Raw genomic sequence first — 24,025 nt, forward strand, 5'->3', positions numbered from 1 at the left:
TAACAGCTAGAGAGTTTTCAAATCTTGATGCACCCCCACAATATCTCTTTCATCTCTTCCCTTCTTTCCACTTAAATGGCTCTCATTTCTATAACAACTTTGTAATTAGATTCCCAGCTCTCATTCCTTCTCCTATTAACCCTTATCCACACTTTTGCCTAAATAATATCCCAAAGAGCAAAAGACTTAGCATGTCATTCCTTTGCTTAAAATCTCCAGTACTCCTTATTGCCTGTGGGATAAAATAAAAACTATTCAGCTTATCATTAAAAGCCTTTTAAATATCTGATTCTATCCTATCTTTGCTAGGTTTATTTCACAGTACTCCCCTTTTCGGGCTCTACATTTCTTCCAAATGAAACTACTTATTGTTATTTTTCTCTTTGACCTGATAGTTTTGGATTTTGGCTGTTTTATTCTTTTGAATTCTCATTTTGGAGTTTCTTTTGAGGGTTAATGGTGAATTTTTTTTTGCAGTCTTTAACTTGATCTTTTATTCTAATATTAGAACTGGTCAGTTTTATTTTATAATTTCTTAAAATATGATATACAGGATTTTTTTGTTTGTTCATGGGTCTTCAGAGCATTCCAATGATTCTTGAATTACTTCTCCTCAGCTTATTTTCTAGGTCAGTTGTTTTTCCTAAGAGGTATTTCACATTTTTTCCCCTCAGTCTTTTGACTTTATTTTTGTCATTTTTTGATGTCTCACTGAGTCAATTCTAATTTTCATTGAATTATTATTTTCAGCAAGGTTTCACATCTCTTTTATCAAGCCATTAATTCTCATATCTTTCTTTGATGATTTTCATTTGATTTTAAAAATCATTTCAACTCTTTCTTTAACTAGTTCTTGTTGGGCTTGTATCAAATCTTCTTTTTTCTTTGAGGTTTTGCTTATAGATGTTTTCAAGTTATTGTCTTTTATGTTTAAATCTTGAGCTTCTCTATAACCATAGTAGGGTTTTTTTTTTTGTTTGTTTGTTTTAATGATCAAGTTCTCTTTTTGCTTGCTCATTTTTCCGGTCTCTTCTTGATTTTGGACTTTATGTTATTGTTAAACTCTGTTTAGTTCTAGGGGAATGAGGAATGATGTCAAACCTCAGATTCTATTATCACATTACTAGTAAGTATCTGAGACAAGATTGGAACTCAAGAAGATTAGTTTTTCTGACCCTAGACCCACTATACTATCCACTGTGCCCCCTCTTAAAGATAATAGGAGTTTAAAAAATACTTTTTGAATTGGATGGTTTTATGTGTTAAAGTCATATGAATGATAGGCAGTTTTTCTTCCTCTCCCTTGGGTCTGATCTACCATCTGTTTTCTTCAGAGAAGAAAGGGCCCTTATGTGGAGCTCAGTCCAACAACTTACTTATTGATTTAGTTTATTAAGGAGCTAACCTGTGACATATTAAAATAAGTAACTTGCCAAGGGTCCTATTACTAATAGTATCAGAGACAGAATTTGAATGTGTGTCTTCCCAGTATTTAGTTTATTGCACAATATCGTCTCTATCTACTGTAGTAATGACTCAAAAAAATGATTAAGAAAAATATTAAAGATGAAGAGCCTGTCCTTCAGATTTGGAATCACTTTTAATGTATTTTATCCAAAACTTTTATCCAAAGTACAATTAATTTTTCCAATTAGTGCATTATTTTTTGAATAGATTTAAATCTAAATCTACTACTATGATTTCATTTGTATTATTATGTTTGTGAGACCATATTTATACTGTTTAATGCTTGAAATATTTAATGTGCAAAAGAGTTTTTGTTTCTCCCTTGGTATAATTTATCCTTTTTCATCAGGTTTCAAGACTTACTCAGAGAGCTGGCTCATCATGATCAAAGTGAAACACGGGAGCTAACTGAAATGCCACCACCTCAGTCAAGACTTTTGCAATATAGACAAATTCAAACTAGAAGCCCACCAGCAAACCCTTCTTCTTCATCTAATTCAAATCATAGTGGCCAATTTTCTAACTTCAACGACAACATTAGAGACATTGAAATGGCCAGCAATCCAGCATTTCAGCAGCATCTGCCACCCCAAATATATAATCCCTCATTTTCAATACCATCTGAAAACCTTACCCCTCCTCCTTTGAAATACCTGCCACCAGATGGATCCTGGACCTTTGCTAATTTACATCAGAATCACTTAATGGGACAGGGCTTTCACTATGGCCTACCACCATTACCCCACAGACCACAACAGAACTCTTTTATACAAATTCAGAATCAACATGTGGTTGGTCAGGAGCCATTTCACCCACTGTCATCTCGTGTGGTATCTGCTTCTTCGCTCCACAGCTTAGAAGAGGTATAGTTATATTCTATCCTCTCTTCCATTCTTCATTGTTCACTTGTTTATGTGATTTTGGAAGGATAATTATTCATGAGTGTGATGGTAGAAAGTTACTATTGGATTAAAACAAGTTCACAGACATGTGTGTGTGTGTGTGTGTGTGTGTGTGTGTGTGTGTGTGTGTGTGTATTTTTTGGTAGATGTTGATTAACTTTTGCTAGTTATTAGACTTTTCTAATTTTCTGTTCTCTTTCCTTAGGATCCTTCAGAATTGTGTTGTAATTATAATATTTGAACTATAAAGCCTCCCAAAACCTTTGATTGCTATATTCTGGAACTATATATTAGATAATGTGTAGTTGCTACTCCTTTGAGTGCTCTTTCCTTTTCTAGTGTGGAAAAACATTTTTTACTATTTGCTTTTTTTTTTTTTTTCCATTTCATATCATAACTCTTAAATCTAAGAAATTTGAGCTTTCTAAAACTTGAGATTTCTTTATAGTAGTTGGCTTATAGTGTTCTGTTTGTTTTGTTAACCATTTCTTTATTTAGGACTCATCTATTCCTACTTTTATTAATGGTTTATGGATTCTGGTGGTTAATGATAAGTTAAATGAAAATGCTTGTGGTAAATTGAATTTCTGTCTTGAAATATTTATGCTGTTCAGTATAAAATATGTATACACATACATATATGTGCTAGTTTCCAGTTTTATAGTGATAATTTTAATATTTTTATAGCTATTTAAATATAAAGTACTTTATACATTTTTAATACAATCTGTCCTCCACTTGTCTTTCCAGCTTCATTGGGTATTACTCTCCCTTCCTGTACTCTGCAGTCCAGCTAAACTGGAATTCTCTTTCTTCCTCACACATGACACTTTTATCTTCTTTCCTATACCCCTTATTGATGGTTCCTTATACCCAAAATGTACTTTTCTTTTTCTCTGCTTTATAAAGTCTTTTTCTTTCCTTAAGAAGTTGCTCATCTTCTTCTTAAGAAGTACCATGTTCTTTATGAAGTCTTTCCTAATCCTCCATGATTTCTAATTACTTCTTTACAGAACTACTTTATATTTAATATTTTGTACATACAGACAATTCTTGCTTTATATAACGTTGCATTATACAAATCTGACTTTATGTAAAGAATTCTGGAAGAAATCCTCATTCCAAAAACATGCCTATGTTAACGTTACCTGTATAGTACTATTTTCTATCTCTCTGTCCCTCTGTCTTTGTGTTTCTATGTGTGTCTCTCTCTACTCCTGCCCTCTCCACTCCAAGCTGCCCTTTAGCTTGATGCTCTGGGGCCTCTTACTCCCTCCCTTGTCACTAACCCCCTCCCTCCAAACCCCAAAACTTTTGTGAAAACAGAAGAATGGATATACACAGAGACTGCCACCACTGCCACTAGATTGGTGGCTTGGCTTAAGACCTCTGGTGCTAAGAGAGAATACCTTTGCCCCTCAATTTTGATAGCTATGGGGAGTATGGACTAAAGTACAGAGAGACATTAGACAGGAGAATAACTAGAAATTTACTGCACTACTCTAGGAGTAAGGTGATGAAGGCCTATATCAGGATGGTGACAAGGTCAGAGAAGAGGAAAATAGAGGAAATATGGTGAAGGTAGAAATGACAGGATTGACTAATGATTGGGACTGAGACTGAGGAGCTAAGGGTGATAGAGAGTGTAAGTTTGGATGATTTGGAGAATTATGCTTGACAGTAAAAAGGAAGTTATAAAGAGGGAGAGATCTAAGGAGTAAAATAATAAGTTAAGTTTTGAATATTATTGAATTTAAGATGTCTATAAAGCATCCAGCTTAAGATGCTTAATTGTTTGAAAATATTAGAAAGGAGATCAGGAGAAGAGATGATCAGCAAAATCAGTAATCCTGAGAATTCTGAGAAAAAGTAGGGTAGGTAATAAAGGAATTGTGGGTAATTTACTGATAATTGGAAAGAGCAGTTTCAGTTAAAAACTAATAGAAAGTTAAGAAGAATGTTAGAGGAAAGGTATTGGGGCCTTCTGCTCAGATGTTTATCTCTGCATGTTTGCCTTCTGTCTGTCTGGGCTCGGGTACCAGGTGTTTGTTACTAGTCCTTGCATTTCTCTCACCCTCTCCTTGGTGGAAATATTAAGGCTAAATATATAAATTTGGAAGATATTTGCATAGAAATAGAAAATATCATAGATGGAAGTTTTATTTAAAAACAGCAAGGAACAGTTAAATGTTTCAGTTGAAACTGGAATTGGAATCTCTAATTCCATTAATACTAACACCTTTTAAAGACTTCTGCTGAAGAGGTTTCAGATGCCCTTTCTGCACACTTTGAGTACTCTCTAGGCAGAATTTTAGAAGAATTCCTTTTTGGTGGTTTTTCAGGTCAAGAGAGAGTTGAGGTTAGTCTGATTCAGGTAGTTGACCAGTTTAGCACAGAGTAGGTCTCCAGCAAGTAAACGGATCTAGCAATGTTAATGATGATTTCATCAATATATCCTGATTTCTTTCAGATGTTTTCAGCTGAGGTGACACATCTTAGAACATATTACAAACATCACTGATTAGGGAATCCATACTCATAGTAATCACCACTTATTAGATTTTTTAGAAAGTATAGATTGCAGATATCGACTTTTATGAAAATGAACTAGACTTTTAAATAGTAATGTCTGGTTTTATTAAACAGATACAGGAGGATTTTAACCTTATGGGTAATAGAAATTTTAAGAACAAGTATGAAACATCAAAAAATATACAAGAAGCTTCCTGGATTTGCATACCAAATAAGACTTAACATCCTCTATTACTTTTCATGAAATAACAAAAACAGCTTAACTCTATTGCCGAATACAAACATCTGATATAATTATTTAACATCCCAGCTGATGAAGAGTACCCAGTCTTAGTCCCTTACTCAGGTGTGGATTTGTTTCAGGAATTTTAATAATGTAGATCCCAGACAAGATGACATTGAGTACTGGATATAGAAAAATACTAGTCTGGAATGGGGAGCAGGGGGTGGGTGGGAATATCTCCCTCTTTCCCTCTCCCTCTCCCTCTTTCCCTCTCCCTCTCCCTCTCCCTCTCTCTCTCCCTCTCCCTGTCCTTCTCCCTGTCCCTCTCCTTCTCCCTCTCCCTCTCCCTCTCCTTTCCTCTCTCCTCTCCTCCCCTCCCTTCCCCTCCTCTCCTCTCTTCTCTCCTCTCTTCTCTCCTCTCTCTCTCTCCCCTGGTTTTTTTTTTTTTTCTTTTTTTTGGAGGGGGAGGCACTTGGGGTTAAGTGACTTGTTCAGGGTCACTTAACTACTGCTTGTTAAAAGTGTCTGAAACTGGATTTGAACTGAGGTCCTTCTGACTCCAGGGCCAGTGCTCTATCTACTGCACTATCTGGATGCCCTGGAATATACTTCTATAATAAATTTTAATTTCTCATAAATATAACTTTGTCCTGAAGACATAACACATCTATAATAGTATCTAGATTTATAAGAAATGTGATTAAAACTTATTCTACAATTGAAGACTCATCTGTTTTTTCTTTCCTTTTTTTTTTTTTAAGGTCATACATGTACATTCATTTTTTCCCCCATATTTTCATATGAGTCATGTTGGGAGAGAAAAATCAGAACAAAAGGGAAAAATCATGAGGAAAAAAATAGGGGGGGGAAAGGGTGAAATTAGTATGCATTAGTCCACATTCATTCTCCATAGTTCTCTCTCTGAATGTGGATAGCATTTTCCATCCAAAGTTTATTGGAATTGCCTTGGATTACTGAATTGCTCAGAAGAACCAAGTCTCTCAAAATTAATTATCATGCAGTCTTGCTGTTTCTGTGTACGATAGTTTTCTGGTTTTACTTGCTTCATTCAGCATCCGTTCATGTAATATTATCAGGCTTTTCTAAATTCTAAATTTCTAAATTCAGCCCTTTCTTCATTTTTTATAGAACAATAATATTCCATTACTTTCATGTACCATACATTATTCATGTACCATTACCCAATTGATGACCATCCATTCATTTTCCAATTGTTTGCCACCACATAAAGAGCTCTTACAAACATTTTTGCACATGTGGTTCCTTTTTCCTTTTTTTATGATTTTTTTGGGATATAGATTCAGTAATGGCACTGCTGCACAAAAACTATACACAGTTTTTACAGCCCTTTGGACATAGTTTCAATTCGTTCTCCAGAATGGCTGGGTTACTTCAAAACTCCACCAACAATGCATTACTGTCCCAGTTTTTCCATGTCCCCTTCAACACCTATCATTATCTTTTCTTATTGTTTTAGCCAATCTGATAGATGCTACCTCAGAAGTGTTTTAATTTGCATTTCTCTAATCAGTAGTGATTTAGAGCATTTTTTCATATGTCTATAGATGGCTTTAACTTCTTCTGAAAATTGTTCATATCTTTTGACCATTTATCAGTTGGAGGAATGGCTTATTTTTATAAATAGTCAGTTCTTTGTATATCTTATAAAGGAGGCTTTTATCAAACACTGGCTGTAAAAATTGTTTCTCAGTTTTCTGCTTCCCTTCTCATCTTGGTTGCATTGGTTTTGTTTGTGCAAAACCTTTTCAATTTAAAGTAATGAAAATTATTCATTTTGCATTTCATAATGTTCTCTATTTCTTGTTTGGTCATAAATTCCTCCCTTCTCCAAAGATTTAACAGAAGGTTTAAGGGGCAATTCTGCCTTTCCTCTGCATAAATAATAATTCATACAAGTAATTCTGAGATTAGTGCCAGGATATCAGTTTCCTTGTCACAGGAATAGATCACAAGTTCTAAAGTTAAAATTTAAGAGAGTGAAGATGTGGATACGATGAGTGAGCATAGACAACTTTTTCTATGAATTTGTCTAAGAAAGAGAAATAATATAGGATAATAGTTTAAGGAAGACCTCCCTTTTTAAAAATGGATGGGGGAAACTTGTACATGATTGTAGGAAGTAGAAAAGAAGCAACTAAATAGGGAGGTATTGAAGATTAGAAAAAGGGTGATGATTGTGGGGGCAATTTGTTGGAGAAGACAAAGTAGGATAGGAGAAAGATTAGTTACATAGAAAGGATTTGGCCTTTTTTAGTGGAAGGGCCATCTTTTTACTTGAGACTGTAATAATGGAAGAAAGAATGGTAGCCTTTTGTTGTCTTCAGGAAAGATTATTTAAGGTCCTCAATTGAAAAGAGTAGAGGAGAGATGAAAGGAGAAGCTTGAAAAAAAAGAGGAATATAGAGTGTATTTATTCCTAGATTATTCCCAACATCTGTTCCTTTTTTCCTATTCGAGTATTGCTGTGTGAAGTTGGAGGAAATGCCACTCTGAATTGGATCCCTCATAAATTTGTGTTCTCTGATTTTACCTGGGCTTTTATTGCAGCAAGGCAATCCTAATTTCACTAAACTTCTGTCTGGTTCACTACTGCAGATGTTCCAAGTCTTCTCATCTCTTCTCAAGTGTTTTCATAACAGCTGCTTCTCTAGTCTTTTTAATTTAATTTGTACTTCACAGAATACTTCACCAACCCCCCCCCCCCAAAAAAAAAAAAGATTATTTGTCAAGAGCTCTGCTTTCTCTTATTATGTGACAATCCTCTAAAATCACTCTCTATTATATTCTCTTTGATTCTAGTGTTTGATGAAGAGGGAACTTTCTACTGGGACATTGGGAGAGATCTTGCATATTTTACTAATGACTGTTATTAAATTATATTTTAAGGTTGACTAATTTATGGAAGAGACGTTTTCTGGAGTTTATCTTTCTATATACTATTGTTGCCTAGATTTTTGTTAACAGAATATAGTAGCTCTCTCTCTTTTACATAAAGCAATTGATCTTAGTGTATACTTAGAATGAAATTAATTTCATTAAGGATATTAGATCACTTTAATCTTTTTTTTTCTTTTTTTCCTTAAAGCTTTTTATTTACAAAACACATGTGCATCTCTGTTACCCTACTCCTTCATCTAGATGGCAAATAATCCAATATATGTTAAACATGTTAAAATATATGTTAAATCCAATATATATATATACATATTTATACAGTTATCTTGCTGCACAAGAAAAATCAGTAGATCACTTTAATCTTAATGCTTAACTTACATTTGATATAGCTTGTACTACTAAAAAAAAGTGTTAATCAGAATGTTTACTGGAATATTGCAGATTTTGGAGTTGTTATCTTATGGTATCTTATTTAAAATAATTTTTAACTGGTTGGTATCGTATTTAAAATAATTTTTCATGAGTAATGAAATTATGTTTAAGATGATCATCTACTTTTTAAAATAAATTCTACTTTAAAAAACACAGAATAATAAAACAAATTAAATTTTCAGTAAATCTCATCATATGCATCTTATAAAGTTGTGAAGTTAAAAGTTTTCTTGGTATCATAGCTTAGAAGTTACTTGTTTGGGAAAGAATCTTTTAGTTTCACATTTGCACATGTTATGAGGCAGCAGTTTTTTCTTGAGCTAATTCTTCTACTTAAAGAGGGAGGTTATTTTTTAATTAAGCTGCCATATGTTTTTACTTACACTAAATAGTTTTTGTCTTTCATAATAGGTTTTGCTTGGAAATATTTCTTGGTAATTCTTGAGTTACAAATCATAAGTGGTTTGCTTATATGTTAGGAACTGGCTAAAAAGTTCTATTTTCTTCATTGTGTGAACAACAGTATTATTATAGAAGTTCCTTTTTTATGTTAGAAATTTCTAAAAATAATAATTCATCTTATCTATCTGGAATAAATCCATTTTTACTTGCTATCCCAGGAATGAAACAATTGCTCATTATATAAGGTCTTTGAAATTTTTGCTCTTATTACATACCTTAACCTTCTTAAAATCTTCTATTCTTTTTTTGCAGTCTTTATCTAATAACTCTTGGAAGATTTTTCCATGTGTTTTATGTAAAATGTTTCACAATGAAAATTGGAAACAGAAGATTTCAGATAAATTTTATATTCTACATGATCTGCCATGAGAAATAGTGAGATTCTAGCTACTACTTTTGATAACTATACTGGAAGATTAATTTCTTAGTATCAGATATTTACTGTGTAACTATATGGATGATAGTATTAAATCATAAATCAGCAAAGATACAGCAGGAGCGATTAGCAAACTAATGAATTATGGTTCTGGTTGCACTTTTCAGTATTTACTGGTTTATTACTGAGATTTTTATTTATTCAAGAAAGATGTTTTGCTTTGGTTACACATATTAATAATAACTAGATTTAAATTTCTACCTGTTATTCTTTTATTAATAATTGTACTATTATAATAATTCTACATATTAACAGGTTGTTCTATTCTCTGTTAAAGCCACAACAGAGTGGCTTTAATCAATATCTTAGTGTGCTAATATCTGTAATTAAATTATAAATTCTTAAACTGACAGGTGATTTTTTTTTTTGTTATTGTTTTGTTTACATATGATTTCACTAATTTAGAGAATTCCCAGTGAAAGCCCCCTGTGTAAATACAGCCTTGCATCTATTTTGCAGCTCTTTCTAGTGTTAGAGAATGAATCCCTTGAAAAATTTGCTAATTTGCCTAGGATCATATAACCAAAATGTCTTAGAGATAGGACTTGAAATCCAGAGCTTCTAAACTTCTATGCAGTCTCACTAGTCACTGTTCCAATGCTGCTTCTCAGATGATCCTTTAAAATAGAAATATGCAGAAAATACTAATTCATGATGTGTCCCTTAATGACTTCACTCATAACTTATATACATATATATGTGGGTGTATATGTATATCCAATTAATAATAACAACAGTGATAATTACTAGCATTTATATTGTTCTTAAGGTTTTTTAAGTATTTTACAAACATCTTAATTTTGTTCTCACAATAACCCTGAAAGGTAGTTTGTTTTTTTTTCCCCCTATCTCTGAGGGTTTTTTGTTTTTTGCTAAATGCATGTCCTCTCTTCTCCCACATCATCTTCTCCTCCCCTTCTTCCCCCCTCTCCCCGCCCCTCCCCCCCCCCCCCCCCCCCCATTTTACAGATGAGAAAATTGAGGCATAGTGGCTAATTGACTTGTTCAGGGTCACACATCTAGTAAGGGGCATTGCTGAGATTGGAATTAAGTTCTTCCTGACTCCAAGGGTGGCTCCCCTTTTCCACTCCCACTCCTCACTTTATTCTATCTACTGCTTCATCTAGCTGTCCATGCCTACATTAGTATCACTTTTGTTTGTATTTTGCATATGCAGTATGAAAATAAAAATAATTTAGTTATGAGATGCTTATAACATTTATTACTTGTAGAATATATATATATGTGTGTGTGTGTGTGTGTGTGTATATATATATATATATATATATATATATATATATATGTGCGTGTATATATCTATATACACATGAACAGCTTAGTTACCTGGACAGCAAATTAAGCATCTAAAGGGCTGTCAGATTCATACAAAGGGGAAGGGAATATGCATTTATATAGTAATTACCATGTACCAAGCATTATGTTAAGCTTACAGATATCTCATTTGATGATCAAAACCACCTTATAAGAAAGAAGCTCTCATATCATTGAGGAAAATGAAGCTAATAGAGAAGGTCCAAGGTCATGCAGCCAAGTGTTTTAGGCTATATTTGAAGGGAAGCCTTCTTGACTCTAAGGCTCAGCACTCTAGCTACTGTGCCACCTAGCTGCCTCTGAAAGAAGAAAAAAAAAAAAAACCTGACATTTTAGAAAAATCCTTTAGTTGTGAATATCTGTGAGAAAGTGAAGATTTGAAGATTATACACCCAAAGCTGTTTGATTGTTCTGTTCACTGATAGAAAAAGTAGCAGTTTCTAAGTCCAGGTTTACAGCTCTGAAATAACTGAAACTTGGGAAGTAAAGAAAAAGCCAAAGGAAACAGGAAAGGAAGTGTTAGTCTACTATAGTTCCTTAAAACTGCAGGTGATACATTAAAGACATTCAAATAACTGACCAGATAATGAGGTTTTAAACTAAGTATAAAGGCAGATATAATTGGGAAATAAAGGAATTAGTAGCAAAATACAGGGTTTTTTTTCCCCCCAATGACATGTTCTAACTATTATTTAAATGTGAAGCATGTTAACATTAATGTGAATATAGGGGATTTGTTAAATACATTGTGGAATTTTGTGTTTTTCTGTTTAGAGATAACTATTCAGAACCCTTTGGAGAGTGTTTAATCTGGCTTGGTTAAAAATGGTACTGTGTTTTTGATGTATTTCTTCCTATGATTAAATTAGGGAACTTTATAGAGAGATAGTGCTTGTTGCTAGGTATTACCTATATATCTATATATAGTTCCCTATATATCTAAGAAATAAGACTTTATCAGATCTTACTTCTTGTTCCAAAGCTATGTTTTTTTTTTTTTTGTTTGTTTGTTTGTTTTGTTTTTTTGCTGAGCAATTGGGGTTAAGTGACTTGCCCAGGGTCACACAGCTAGGAAGTGTTAACTGTCCAAGGCCAGATTTGAACTCAGGTCCTCCTGACTTAAGGGCTGGTGCTCTCTCCATTGTGCCACCTAGCTGCCCCTCAAAGATTTTTTCTTCTAGTTTCCTGAATTGTTTTTGTTTATCTTTATATAGAGTATGAGATGTTGCTTTATTCCTAGTTTCTTCTAGACTACTCTCCAGTTTTCCTAATGGTTTTTACTGAATAGTGAGCTCTTGCTGCTTTAGCTGTAATCTTTAGGTTTATTAAAAACTTAATTATTATGCTCATCTGCTACTGTTTTTTGTGTGCCTAATTTATTCCACGAATTAACTTTTATTTCTACCTAGTTACTAATTGTTTTGATAATTACATCTTTTTAGTACATTTTGAAATTTGGTCTTATGAGGTCCCATTTGGTATTCTTGACCTTTGTTTCTCCAGATGAATTTTGTTATTTTTTTTTCTAGCTCTGTAAAGAATTTGATTGTTATGGTACTGAATAAGTAAATTAATTTAGGTAATATTGTAATTTTTATTACAAGATTTTCTTATTTCTCCAGGTATTTAGTTCTGTCTCATTTGTGTAAAGTATTTTATAATTATGTGTATATATTTCTATCTCTATCTATACACACACACACACACACATATATATAGTTCCTACATGTGTTTTGACAGGTAGACTCCCAAGTATTTTATGTTTTAAATGATATTTCTCTTTCTAATGCTTTTGTTTGAAATACAAAAATACTGATGATATGTGGATTTATTATACATTTCTTGAGTTTATTAATTTTCAGTTGAACATTATGTCATCTTTAAAAATATTAATTTTTTAAATTCATTTTTCTTATTTCTGTGGCTTCACGTTCCTAGTACAATATTGAATAGACATAGTGATAATAGGCTTTCTGACTTCCCCATGAATTTTCTTGGAAAGGCTTCTAGCTTATTTCCATTATAGATACTGCTTGCTATTGGTTTTAAATAGGTGCTACTTATCATTGTGTGGTATGCAAATCACTCAATAAATCTCAGAGGTCTCTCAAGGTGTAAGGAGAAAGTTTATTCAATTCTCATGAGAAGTGGGCAGTTATTCTCATCATATGGAGAGGTGAAAATGAGGGCTCTGAGCACAGATACAAAGGACACTATATAATTTTCCTGATGCAATAGCAACCCTCCCCACTGGCTCATTCTCACTGACTGAAAATGTGACCTTACATTCTAAGCAAGAAAACTACAGTGAATGGGGAAGCAACCCATAGATTCAAATTTAAACAAAGACATTCCTTACTCACCCTGAGACATGTGCTTTCAAAGTATGAGAAATAAGGGTTGAGTTATTGTGCTCCACAACCTCCCAGACCTGTTCCCCTTCCCCATATCCTGGAAACTATTTGCCAATGAGGAAAGGCAGGGGAAAATAGGAATCTGATCCCATCGCTTAATTAATTTATAATTCATTTTTGAAGAAATATCAAATTTTCCATTCAGTCCCTCCTAATTTAGATTAAATTTCTTCATATTTTCATAAGATTAACTCACACTGTTGATCTATCTGACTGTCACCCTTAGGATCCTCTTGTCCCATAACATTGAGGGGAGTCCACCTTTCAAGATTAACATCCTTGTTTGGTTCGAAGTGATGGTCACCATCTTGTTAAGGCTATTTTGAGGTACTTGAGTTATTAACTGAATAAGCAGGGTAAGCAGATAAGTAGTAAAATGGTTCCACTCAAGGCCACCAAAACGAAGCAGAGAATCTGTTTCTACCAACTCCCATTAAACCAGGACCACCATGAAGTGTTAAAAGGAGAATTCCAAGTTTGCACTGGAACATGTGCCAATTTCTTAATATCCTTGGTAATTTCTTTCACTATTTATCTATTATCATCAATTTTAATACAACAGCTAGTTAGATTCAGTTTCTTTGCATATCCCTCCCTCCTCAGCTAATAAGTAGTCCAACACTAGTCTGTGTTGTGAAATTGCTTCTCTAATCTGGGTGGCTTGATCAGTTAAAGAATCTAGTGCTCTGGCTGTTTGATTAGTTATAATCTCTATAACTGCTTAGAGTCTAATTATCCTCTTCAACATGTAAATAGGAGTTCTGTAGCCCTAGCTCCCATCTTGGGCCCAGGTTGCCAGACCATAAGTTTGGATAATTCTTTCAGGTGGCCAGGTCTCCCCAGCCATTTGCATCCCCAGTTTGTGTAATGGAGGTTTCCAGACTTTGCTTTTCCCTTTCTAGGCTATCATACAATTGAACACTCAAATGACTCTTTCCTGAATCTGGAAGAAAAAAGAACCTGGGTCTAATCAGACCGATATAACAACTTCCTGGCCAATTTACCGGGAGATGTGTATAGGCTGTTAGCCCACATATCCAATAATGACCTTTTGGAGCTGGAGCATCTTTGCAGAACAACCTTTCTCCATAAGCTCTCGGGTAAAAGTATAAGTCATTGGGGCCTGGTGGTCCTCCTCCCATAAACGTGTAGTTATACCACCATAACTGTGGTTCCTCTTTCCATATATAATTATAAGTGTTTTATTTGTCTTGTCCCTTTACCAGTTGTCCAATAATCAGTCCTATTATTGATGCTTCAGAAGTCTTTGAACATTTTTCATTCCTTTTTGTCATTTTCCCACTTCCATCTTAATTTAGTTTTTTTTGTCCCAGGCTGAGTACTATTCTGACTTATGCAATACCACAGGTTATCTCCCATGCCATCCTCAATACAGTCTCCGATTTGATTAGCCTTAAGGCGGCAACTTTGGTCGGTATGTGGTCGATAGAATCCCGTATGTGTACAAAGCAACTTTCGACCATTCTGACCCACAATTTCTTCTGAACTCCACCTCCCAACATATCTGGTACAATCAATAGCACAATTAGGGAATCCCTCCTCTTCACAGTGGGGTCTCTGAGTAAAAGTCCACTCACATTCACTTCCTCCTAGTTCTATACCTCGTCTATATACTTGTCTGAATCAGACAGTAAACTTCCTTCTGCTGAATTGCTATTGGCCAAGAATGTTCCTCTTGCTTGGACCAAAATCCAGTTCCTTTATATACTACTGCTCCATGGCTGAGGAGTCAGGTTGGACGTCAGCGGAATTGGCACCTAAGGCCACTGACTCAGCATAAGGCCCTCCACAAATCCAAAAGTTAGAAAGGGTAAAGGGTGAGGCTATAGTCTTTATCAAGAGTTCAGAGCTATTCTATTGGGGCAACCAAGGGATGGGGACTAGACAGACAGAAGATGTAAAGAGGAGTAAAAAGGCTAAGGAAACCCCCTTGGTATAGCCCTGGAATTACACTTCTGGAGGAAAGACAGAATGGATCCCTTAGAAAAGGATGTGGCCTCTTCACAAATAGAGAGATTAAACACAAACAAAATCAGCAACGTGAGACCACAAGGACTGACCTCCCCTTCCTGAGAATTTCCAACCACTATGTCTTCTCCAAAGGTGAAATTTCAGGTCACCTCGGGTTTCAGGGGAGGGAGCAGGTCCTTTTACACGAGTGTGGTGAGTCCAACCACCTTCCTGGGTGCTGATGGCTATGTCTGAAATTAATAAAACCTGAAAGGGGCCATCCCAGCCTGGGGTTAATTTTTCTTCTTTCCATACTTTTATATGTACCCAATCTCCAACTTGGAATTTGTGTATGGGAAAACCCAAAGTGGGAGTTTAGGAAATCAACCCTTTCTGCTGTAGTTCTTGTAGGTGAACTCTAAAATACCTTCTTAGGAATAAGTCTTTGGTATCAAATATAGGATCCCAGGTTTGTCGTGCAGAGAGAGAAGGAGTGAAGGAGGGATAGCCATATAATAGCTCAAAGGGTGATAACTCAATATCCTGTCGAGGTTTGGTTCTGATTCTTTTTAAAGCCAGAGGCAGACATTTAGTCCATGGTAAGTAAGTTTTCATTGCTGATTTAGTTAATTGTCTTTTGATTTCCTGATTCATCTGCTCAACCTTACCAGAGAACGGAGGGTGCTGGGGGTATGAAAATCCCAAGTGATTTCTAGTGCTTTGGCTAAGTCTCTCAGAATCTTGGCTGTGAAATGAGTTCCCTGCTCCGAGTCTGTCCTCTACTATTCCATTTCTAGGGATAATTTGCTCTAATAAAGTCTTGATCACTACTGAGGTGTAGTTGCTTTGGACAAGGAGAAGGTCTCTACCCAGGAAGTCAGATGGTCCACTATCAGCAGCAGATATTTGAGAGGTCCTACAGGTGAAAGTTCAGTAAAATCCACCTGTATGCTCTGAAAAGGTCTTATACCAGGCAGCCAGCCACCTTGAGGTGCATGGGGCTGAGCAATCTTGTTTGTCCTTCGACAAACCAGACAACTATCCACCATTTGATGGCTCAAGATATATAATCCAGGAGTTCGCATAGGTTCTGAACATCCCAGTGGGTCCTTGGGAGTTTTGTAGGTCCTGTCTCATGCTTGCTTTGGTCAGTACCTCTCTGCCATCTGGTAGGAACCAAAGTCCATCTGTCCATTCAAGTGCTATAAGGGACAGAGCTTTTTCAGTTTCTTCCTCTGGGAAGGTAGGAGAAGCAGACTAGGGGAAAATATTGGAATCAGTGCAAACATACCTGGATTTTCATTCCTCCCCTCAACCTCTCCTGCTTCTCCATCTGCTACTCAGTTGCCTCGGGCTTCAAAAGAGTTACTGTCCTGGTACCCTCTCACATGTATTATGGCTATATTCCTGGATTTTAGTATGCTCTCCAATATCTCTCAGATTAAGGTATGATGTACTAGTTCTCTCCCTTTACTATTCACTAATCCTCTCTCTCAAATTTTTCAAATATGTGAACCACTCTCTATGCGTATTTGGAATCCATATAAATGTTTCCATCCTTTTCTGTAATGTTCTCTTCTCTAAAATATATTGTTCTCTGGAAGCAGGTTTCTTGGGGAGCTTCTGGAAACAACCTTTGTTTCAGTTCCAAGTAATAATCATCTCAAATGCAGACAGCTGTTAAAGTCCAGTCCTTTATTGTCTCTTCCAAAATATTCCGGTAAGCTTTCCTTGATTCCAAGAGCTCTTGTTGCTAGTCCTTTGCCTCTGCCTCTGCCTCTGCCAGCTTTAGTCTCTCACTCCTAATGTCTTCAACCAGCACAAAGGTTGAAGTTGGAATGACTCTGACTCCGCCTCCGAGAGAGTGGGCTTGGGGGCTTCTCTTAAACTTGGGAATCTTCTCCACTGAATCCTGACTTGTGAATCTCCGGAACTGAATCCTAACATGAATTTCCTGGGGTCTCTAGTGGGCTTGTGGGAGCTCCTCCTTATATATCCTCTCTTAAAGGTATGAACTCTAATGTGTGAACTCTCTTAAAGGTGTGAACTAAGTACATAAGCATTGTTTGCTTGTTTCTATCAGTCTTGTTTCAAGTTCTGGCCCATAACACTTTTCGTTTTAATAGTCCCAAGGTCTATTTGAGTGCATATAGCTCACAGGTCTGTGCTGACCAGATGGCTGGTAACCCTCCAGATCTCACAACAGAGATCATATCCTCATCAATAATTGCAAATCCATTCTTTCTCTTCCCATTTACTACTCTAATGATCCATCAATGAACCAATTAAGCCCTCCTGGCAATGGGACTCTTGCAGATCTGCCCTTACCCTAGTTTGGTGTTCTACTAATTCCATACTATCTGGGCTATAATTTGGGTTTGAAAGTCAGGAATGATGCTGGATTTAAGTTATGATCTTGGGATACCACCAAATCATTCCTTTCTAATAATATAGCCTCATATTTCAGAATCCTGCAATCAATCAGCCACCTGCCTACCTTCTGATTTAGTATATTTCTAACCTGATAGGGAACACTAACAATGAGACTTCCTTCTCCTGAAGTGAGTTTTCTACTTTCTTCCACTAGAGTAGCTATGACTGCAACTGCTTGTATACGTATGGGCCAAACCCTTGCTACAAGATATAATAGCTTAGATAGAAAAGCCACAGGTCTCCTTTAGTCTCCTCTTATCTGGGCCAGAACCCCTAATGCAATCCCACCATCAGTCATATTCACAGGGTTTTTCTAAATTGGGAGAGCTAGAACTGGGGGTGACATAAGCATTTGTTTCAGTTTTTCAAAACTATGTCCTCCCCTTCACCCCCTCAGAGTCCCAATTGATATAATTGGGACTCTATTCCCACAAATATTGATACAGAAGCTTAGTGATAGCAGAGGAGTTGATCCAGGTTCTACAGTATCCTACTAAGCCCAGGAACTTCCTCAGCTCCTTTTTTTTGTATTTTGTAATGGAGTATGTATGATACTTTCGATTCTAGCCAGATCCAATTTCTTACTCCCTTCACTGATCAAGTACCTAGAATATTTAACCTCCCTCTCCACAAATTAAAGTTTTTTTTCCTTTGAAACTCTGGATCCTGATTCCCCTAAAAGTTCAGTAAGTTAATAGTACTTTTACTGGTATTTTCCCTCTTATCCTCAGTAATCAACAGATTGTTTACATATTGTAATACTTTGGAATTACAAATTGTAATTGGAATGAAGTTTTCTAGGAATTTTTCCAATACCTGGCCAAACAAATTTGGGGATTCTGTGTAGCCCTGTGGGAGAACACACCATTGAAACTGCTCCTTCCTATATATAGTATGGAGGTCCTCCCATTCAAATGCAAAAGCCTTTCTGCTGTCCTCTAAGGGGCAGCTCCAGAATGCATCTTTAAGGTCCAGCAAACTAAATCTTTTACTGGAACTGGGGATCTTTTCCAGGATGGTAGATGGGTCCGGTACAACAGAATGAGAAGGCAGGACTATTTTATTAGTTTCTCTTAGATCTTGTATTAATCTGAATGTGCCATCTTTTATTTGGACTGGTAGGATGAGGTATTGAAAGGTGAAATACAGGGCTCAATAAGTTTATTCTTCAGGATCCCCTGTATGACAGGTTTCCACCCCACTTCCACCTTCATTAGAAATAGAATATTGCCTAATTCTTACCACCTTCTTTGGGTCTCAAAGAGTAATTTTTATAGGGGTAATGTCAACTCTGCCTGGGTTATTGAATTTCGCCTAGACATCTGGGAAGATTTCTATTAATTCCACTCTCAGAGCTTTGCCATTTTGCTGGGACATATATTTACCCCTCTTGGTATCAAAGCTATTCCTAGATGAGTAATTATATCCCTTCCCAGTAAATTCATTCCAGCTTTGGGAACCAGAAGTAGTTCACAGAATATTTCCTGAACCCCCATTCTGATTTTACATCTTTTGGTTAAGGGGTCTAGAAAACTTTCTCCTTTAACTCTTGAGATAATCAATGTTTCTTCAGCTAATTAACCCCAGGAGGGAGCTGTATGATTGAGATATGAGCAGCTCACATGTCTATGAGGAAACATTGTTCCTCCTCTTTTGGCCTCATCCTTAATTTTACTAAGGGTTCCGGGTGGGTGCTGAAGAACTCTTGACTTTCCTAATCTTCACCTGCTTCTATGAGGAAGTATACTTGTTGTTTCCTCTTTCTTTGTGGACACTCTCACCTTCTGCCTGACATTGCCAACCTTTGATCGGGGCTCTGCCTTCCTTACTCCTGTCCCTGAAAGTTCTTTTCCTTGAAGGTCCCTTATCAGCAGAGGCTCAGCTGTGGCTCAGTGGTCGGAACTGATTCCTTTATCCATGCTTCTCTTTGTCTCCTATACCATTTACATCTCTTACAGCTTGCATTAGAATCCTAGCCTTCTGTTTCTCTTTCTCATCCTCATCCCTTTGGTATAAACTTTAGTTTAGTTTAGTTGCTTCCTCTAGAAAAGTAGCAAGTGATTATGATTCCACCTCTCTAACATCTTCAAGTTTCTACTAATGTCTGGCCAGGCGTTTGTTACAAAATATAATTTCAAAATTGCTTCAGTTTCTACAGCATCTGGATCCAGACCAGAATATTTTTTCATATTTTCTTTTAGTTTATTCAAATATTCTGCAGGAGATTCCACCTTTCCTTGTGTCACTGAAAAGGCTCTCAAGATTTTGTGTTCTGAGTACTGCATTTCTGACTCCTGTAACAATTAGTTCTCTCAAATCCTCTAGGTGTTGCCTGTGGGATAAGATATGATGGTCCTGTTAGGCACCAGTTGGAGGAATTTTTGGTCAGTGATACTCCCTCCACTGGGGGAATGTCTATGATCCCATTCTTTAAGAGCAGCCTGTCTCAGCATTCTCCATTCTTCCTGTGTAAATAAAATATTTAAAATTGACATTAATTGGCCCCAAGTAATTTCCTAAACCACGGACCCTTTTTGATTTTATCTTGGTATACGGTGTTAAGTGTGGGTCCATGCCTAATTTCTGCCATACTAATTTCCAGTTTTCCCAGCAGTTTTTGTCAAATAATGAATTCTTATCCACAAAATTGGGATCTTTGGGTTTGTCAAACACTAGATTCCTATAGTTGACTATTCTGTCTTGTGAACCTAACCTGTTCCACTGATCAACAAATCTATTTCCTACCCAATACCAAATGGTTTTGGTGGCTGCTGCTTTATAAAATAGTTTTAGATCAGGTACAGCTAAGCCACCTTCATTTGATTTTTTTTTTTCATTAATTCCCTTGAGATTCTCGACCTTTTGTTCTTCCATATGAATTTTGTTGTTATTTTTCCTAGATCATTAAAATATTTTCTTGGGAGTCTGGTATAGCACTAAATAAATAGATTAGTTTAGGGAATATTGTCATCTTTATTATATTCGCTCGGCCTATCCACACGCACTTAATATTTTTCCAATTAATTAAATCTGACTTTATTTGTGTGGAAAGTGTTTTGCAATTTTGTTCATTTATATGAATTTCTTTTGGTAGATAGATTACCAAATATTTTATGCTATCGATGGTTATTTTGAATGGAATTTCTCTTTGTATCTCTTGTTGTTGGATTTTGTTGATGATGTATAAAAATGCTGAGGATTTATGTGGATTTATTTTGTATCCTGAAACTTTGCTAAAGTTATGAATTATTTCTAATAGCTTTTTAGTAGAATCTCTGGGGTTCTCTAAGTATACCATCATATCATCTGCAAAGACTGATAGTTTGGTTTCCTCGTTACCTACTCTAATTCCTTTAATCTCTTTCTCGACTCTTATTGCCAAGGCTAGCATTTCTAATACAGTATTGAATAATGTGATAGTGGGCAACCTTGTTTCACTCCAGATCTTACTGGGAAAGGTTCCAGTTTTCCCCCATTGCATATGATGCTTATTGACAGTTTTAAATATATGCTCCTGAGTATTTTAAGGAAAAGTCCATTTATTCCTATCTTCTCAAGTGTTTTCATTAGGAATAGATGTTGGATTTTATCAAATGCTTTTTCTGCATCTATTGAAATGATCATATGGTTTTTGTTAATTTGGTTATTGATATAGTCAATTATGCTAATAGTTTTCCTAATATCGAACCAGCCCTGTATTCCTGGTATAAATCCTATTTGGTCATAGTGTATTATCCTGGGGATGATTTTCTGTAATCTTTTTGCTAATATTTTATTTAAGATTTTAGCATCAATATTCATTAGGGAGATTGGTCTATAATTTTCTTTCTCTGTTTTCAACCTACCTGGTTTAAGTATCAGTACCATGTCTGTGTCATAAAAGGAATTTGGTAGGACTCCTTCAATCCCTATTTTTTCAAATAGTTTATATAGCATTGGAGTTAATTGTTCTTTAAAATGTTTGGTAGAATTCACATGTAAATCCATCTGGTCCTGGGGATTTTTTCTTAGGGAGTTGGTTAATAGCTTGTTCTATTTCTTTTTCTAAAATGGGACTGTTTAGTCATTTTATTTCTTCTTCTGTTAATCTGGGGTAAACCCATTTTTGAAGGTATTCTTCCATTTCATTTAAGTTGTCAAATTTATTGGCATAAAGTTGGGCAAAGTAACTCCTAATTATTGCTCTAATTTCCTCTTTGTTATTGGAGAGTTCTCCCTTTTCATTTTTAAGACTAACAATTTGATTTTCCTCTTTTCTTTTTTAAATTAGATTTACTAAGGGTTTGTCTATTTTGTTGGTTTTTTTTCATAGAACCAATTCAGTTTTATTAATTAATTCAATAGTTTTTTTTTTTACTTTCAATTTTATTGATCTCTCCTTTTATTTTTAGAATTTCAAGTTTAGTGTTTGACTGGGGTTTTTTAAATTTGTTCCTTTTCTAGTATTTTTAGTTGCAAGCCCAATTCATTGACCTTCTCTTTTTCTATTTTATGCAAATAGGCCTCCAGAGATATGACATTTCCCCTTATTACTGCTTTGGCTGCATCCCACACATTTTGTTATGACATTTCATTATTGTCATTTTCTTGGGCGAAGTTATTAATTATGTCTATGATTTGCTGTTTCACCCGATCATTCTTTAGTATGAGATTATTTAGTTTCCAATTATTTTTTGGTCTATTTTCCTCTGGCTTTTTATTGACTGTAATTTTCATTGCATTGTGGTCTGAAAAGGATGCATTTACTATTTCTGCCTAACTGCATTTGAGTTTGAGGTTTTTGGCTTAATATGTGGTCAATTTTTGTATAGGTTCCATGAACTGCTGAGAAGAAAGTGTACTCCTTTCTGTCTCCATTTAGTTTTCTCCAGAGATCTATCCTATCTAACTTTTCTAGTATTCTATTTACCTTTTTGACTTCTTTCTTACTTATTTTGTGGTTTGATTTGTCTAATTCTGAGAGTGCAAAATTGAGATCTCCCACTATTATAGTTTTGCTGTCTATTTCTTCTTTCAGTTCTCTCAATTTCTCTTTTAAGAATTTAGATGCTGCACCACTTGGTGCATATATGTTTAATATTGATATTGCTTCATTATCTATGCTACCCTTTTGCAAGATATAGTTTCCTTCCTTATCTTTTTTAATTAGATCAACTTTTGCTTTTGCTTGATCTGAGATCAGGATGGCTACCCCCTGCTTTTTTTACTTTACCCGAAGCATAGTAGATTCTTCTTCAACCTTTTACCTTTACTCTGTATGTATCTCCCTGCTTCAGGTGTGTTTCCTGGAAACAACATATTGTAGGATTCTGGCTTTTAATCCATTCTGCTAACTGCTTCCTCTTTACGGGGAGTTTACCCCATTATGGTTAAAATTACCAATTCTCTATTACTTGCCATCTTGTTAACCCCTGTTTATGCTTTTCTCCCTTCCTTTCCCCTTACCTCCCTCCCCAGTATTAAACTTGTGAGCACCACTTTCTTCTCATAGCCCTCCCTTTTTAGTATCCCTCCCCCCACCTTAGAGTTCCTCCCCCTATCTTATTTTCCTCACAATTTCAGTATTCCCTTCCACTTAGCTTATTCCTTACCTTTTCACTTTTCCCCTACCACTTTTCAATGAGGTGGGAAAAGTTTCACCATAAATCAAATATGTCTAAAATTTTTTTCTTTAAGCCAATTCTGATGACAGTAAGATACATACTATATTCATCCCCCTCCATTCTTTCTCTCAGATATAATAGGTTTCCTTTGCCTCTTCGTGAGATGTAGTACCCTACAATTAATTTTTAATCTTTTTCTTAAAGCAGTGGTTCTCAAAGTATGGTCTAGACACAGGGGTCCTCAAACTATGGCCCGCGAGCCAGATGCAGCAGCTGAGGATGTTTATCCCCCTCACCCAGGGCTATGATTTAAAGGCCCATAAAACAAAGTTTTGTTTTTACTATAGTCCGGCCCTCCAACAGTCTGACGGACAGTAAACTGGCCCCCTATTTAAAAAGTTTGAAGACCCTTGGGACTCTAGAGAATCCTGGGGATCTCTGAAACCCTTTTAGAGGGTCTACAAATTCAGAAATAGTTTTTATTTCCAATATGGTAAATGCCTATAAATATAATCCAGATAAACAAAAACGCTTTGGAGAGGTCCTCAATAATTTTTAATAGGATAAAGATACTGAAAACAAAAGTTTGAGAACCACTGTCTTAGAGGCTCTTTTTGTTTGTTTTGTTCCCAAAGGCATTTGGGGTTAAGTGACTTGCCCAGGGTCACACAGCTAAAAAGTGGTAAATGTCTGAGGCCAGATTTAAACTCAGGGTTTTTTGAGTCCAGAGTGGTACTCTAATCACCATGCCATCTAACTGTACAAAAGCCCTTTTTTGAATGTAATTTTTATCATATTATGATCAGTTAAAAGATACATTTAATATTGCTTTTCTTCATTTGTGAGATTTTCATGTCCTAAATATATGGTTATTTTTGTGA

General features: G+C 35.6%; 1 protein-coding gene across 1 annotated transcript in view; it reads left to right on the plus strand.

Annotated features, from left to right (window-relative positions):
* The window catches only part of HELZ (helicase with zinc finger), a 118,490-nt gene that overhangs the window by 75,133 nt on the left and 19,332 nt on the right, over positions 1 to 24,025 (plus strand). Inside the window, exon 16 of the mRNA XM_031968638.1 lies at positions 1,817 to 2,330. Coding sequence (XP_031824498.1) covers positions 1,817 to 2,330 — 514 coding nt within the window. The remainder of the gene's footprint in view (positions 1 to 1,816; positions 2,331 to 24,025) is intronic.

Source organism: Sarcophilus harrisii, chromosome 4 (genome assembly GCF_902635505.1).
Source record: "Sarcophilus harrisii chromosome 4, mSarHar1.11, whole genome shotgun sequence".
NCBI classification, from domain to species: domain Eukaryota; kingdom Metazoa; phylum Chordata; class Mammalia; order Dasyuromorphia; family Dasyuridae; genus Sarcophilus; species Sarcophilus harrisii.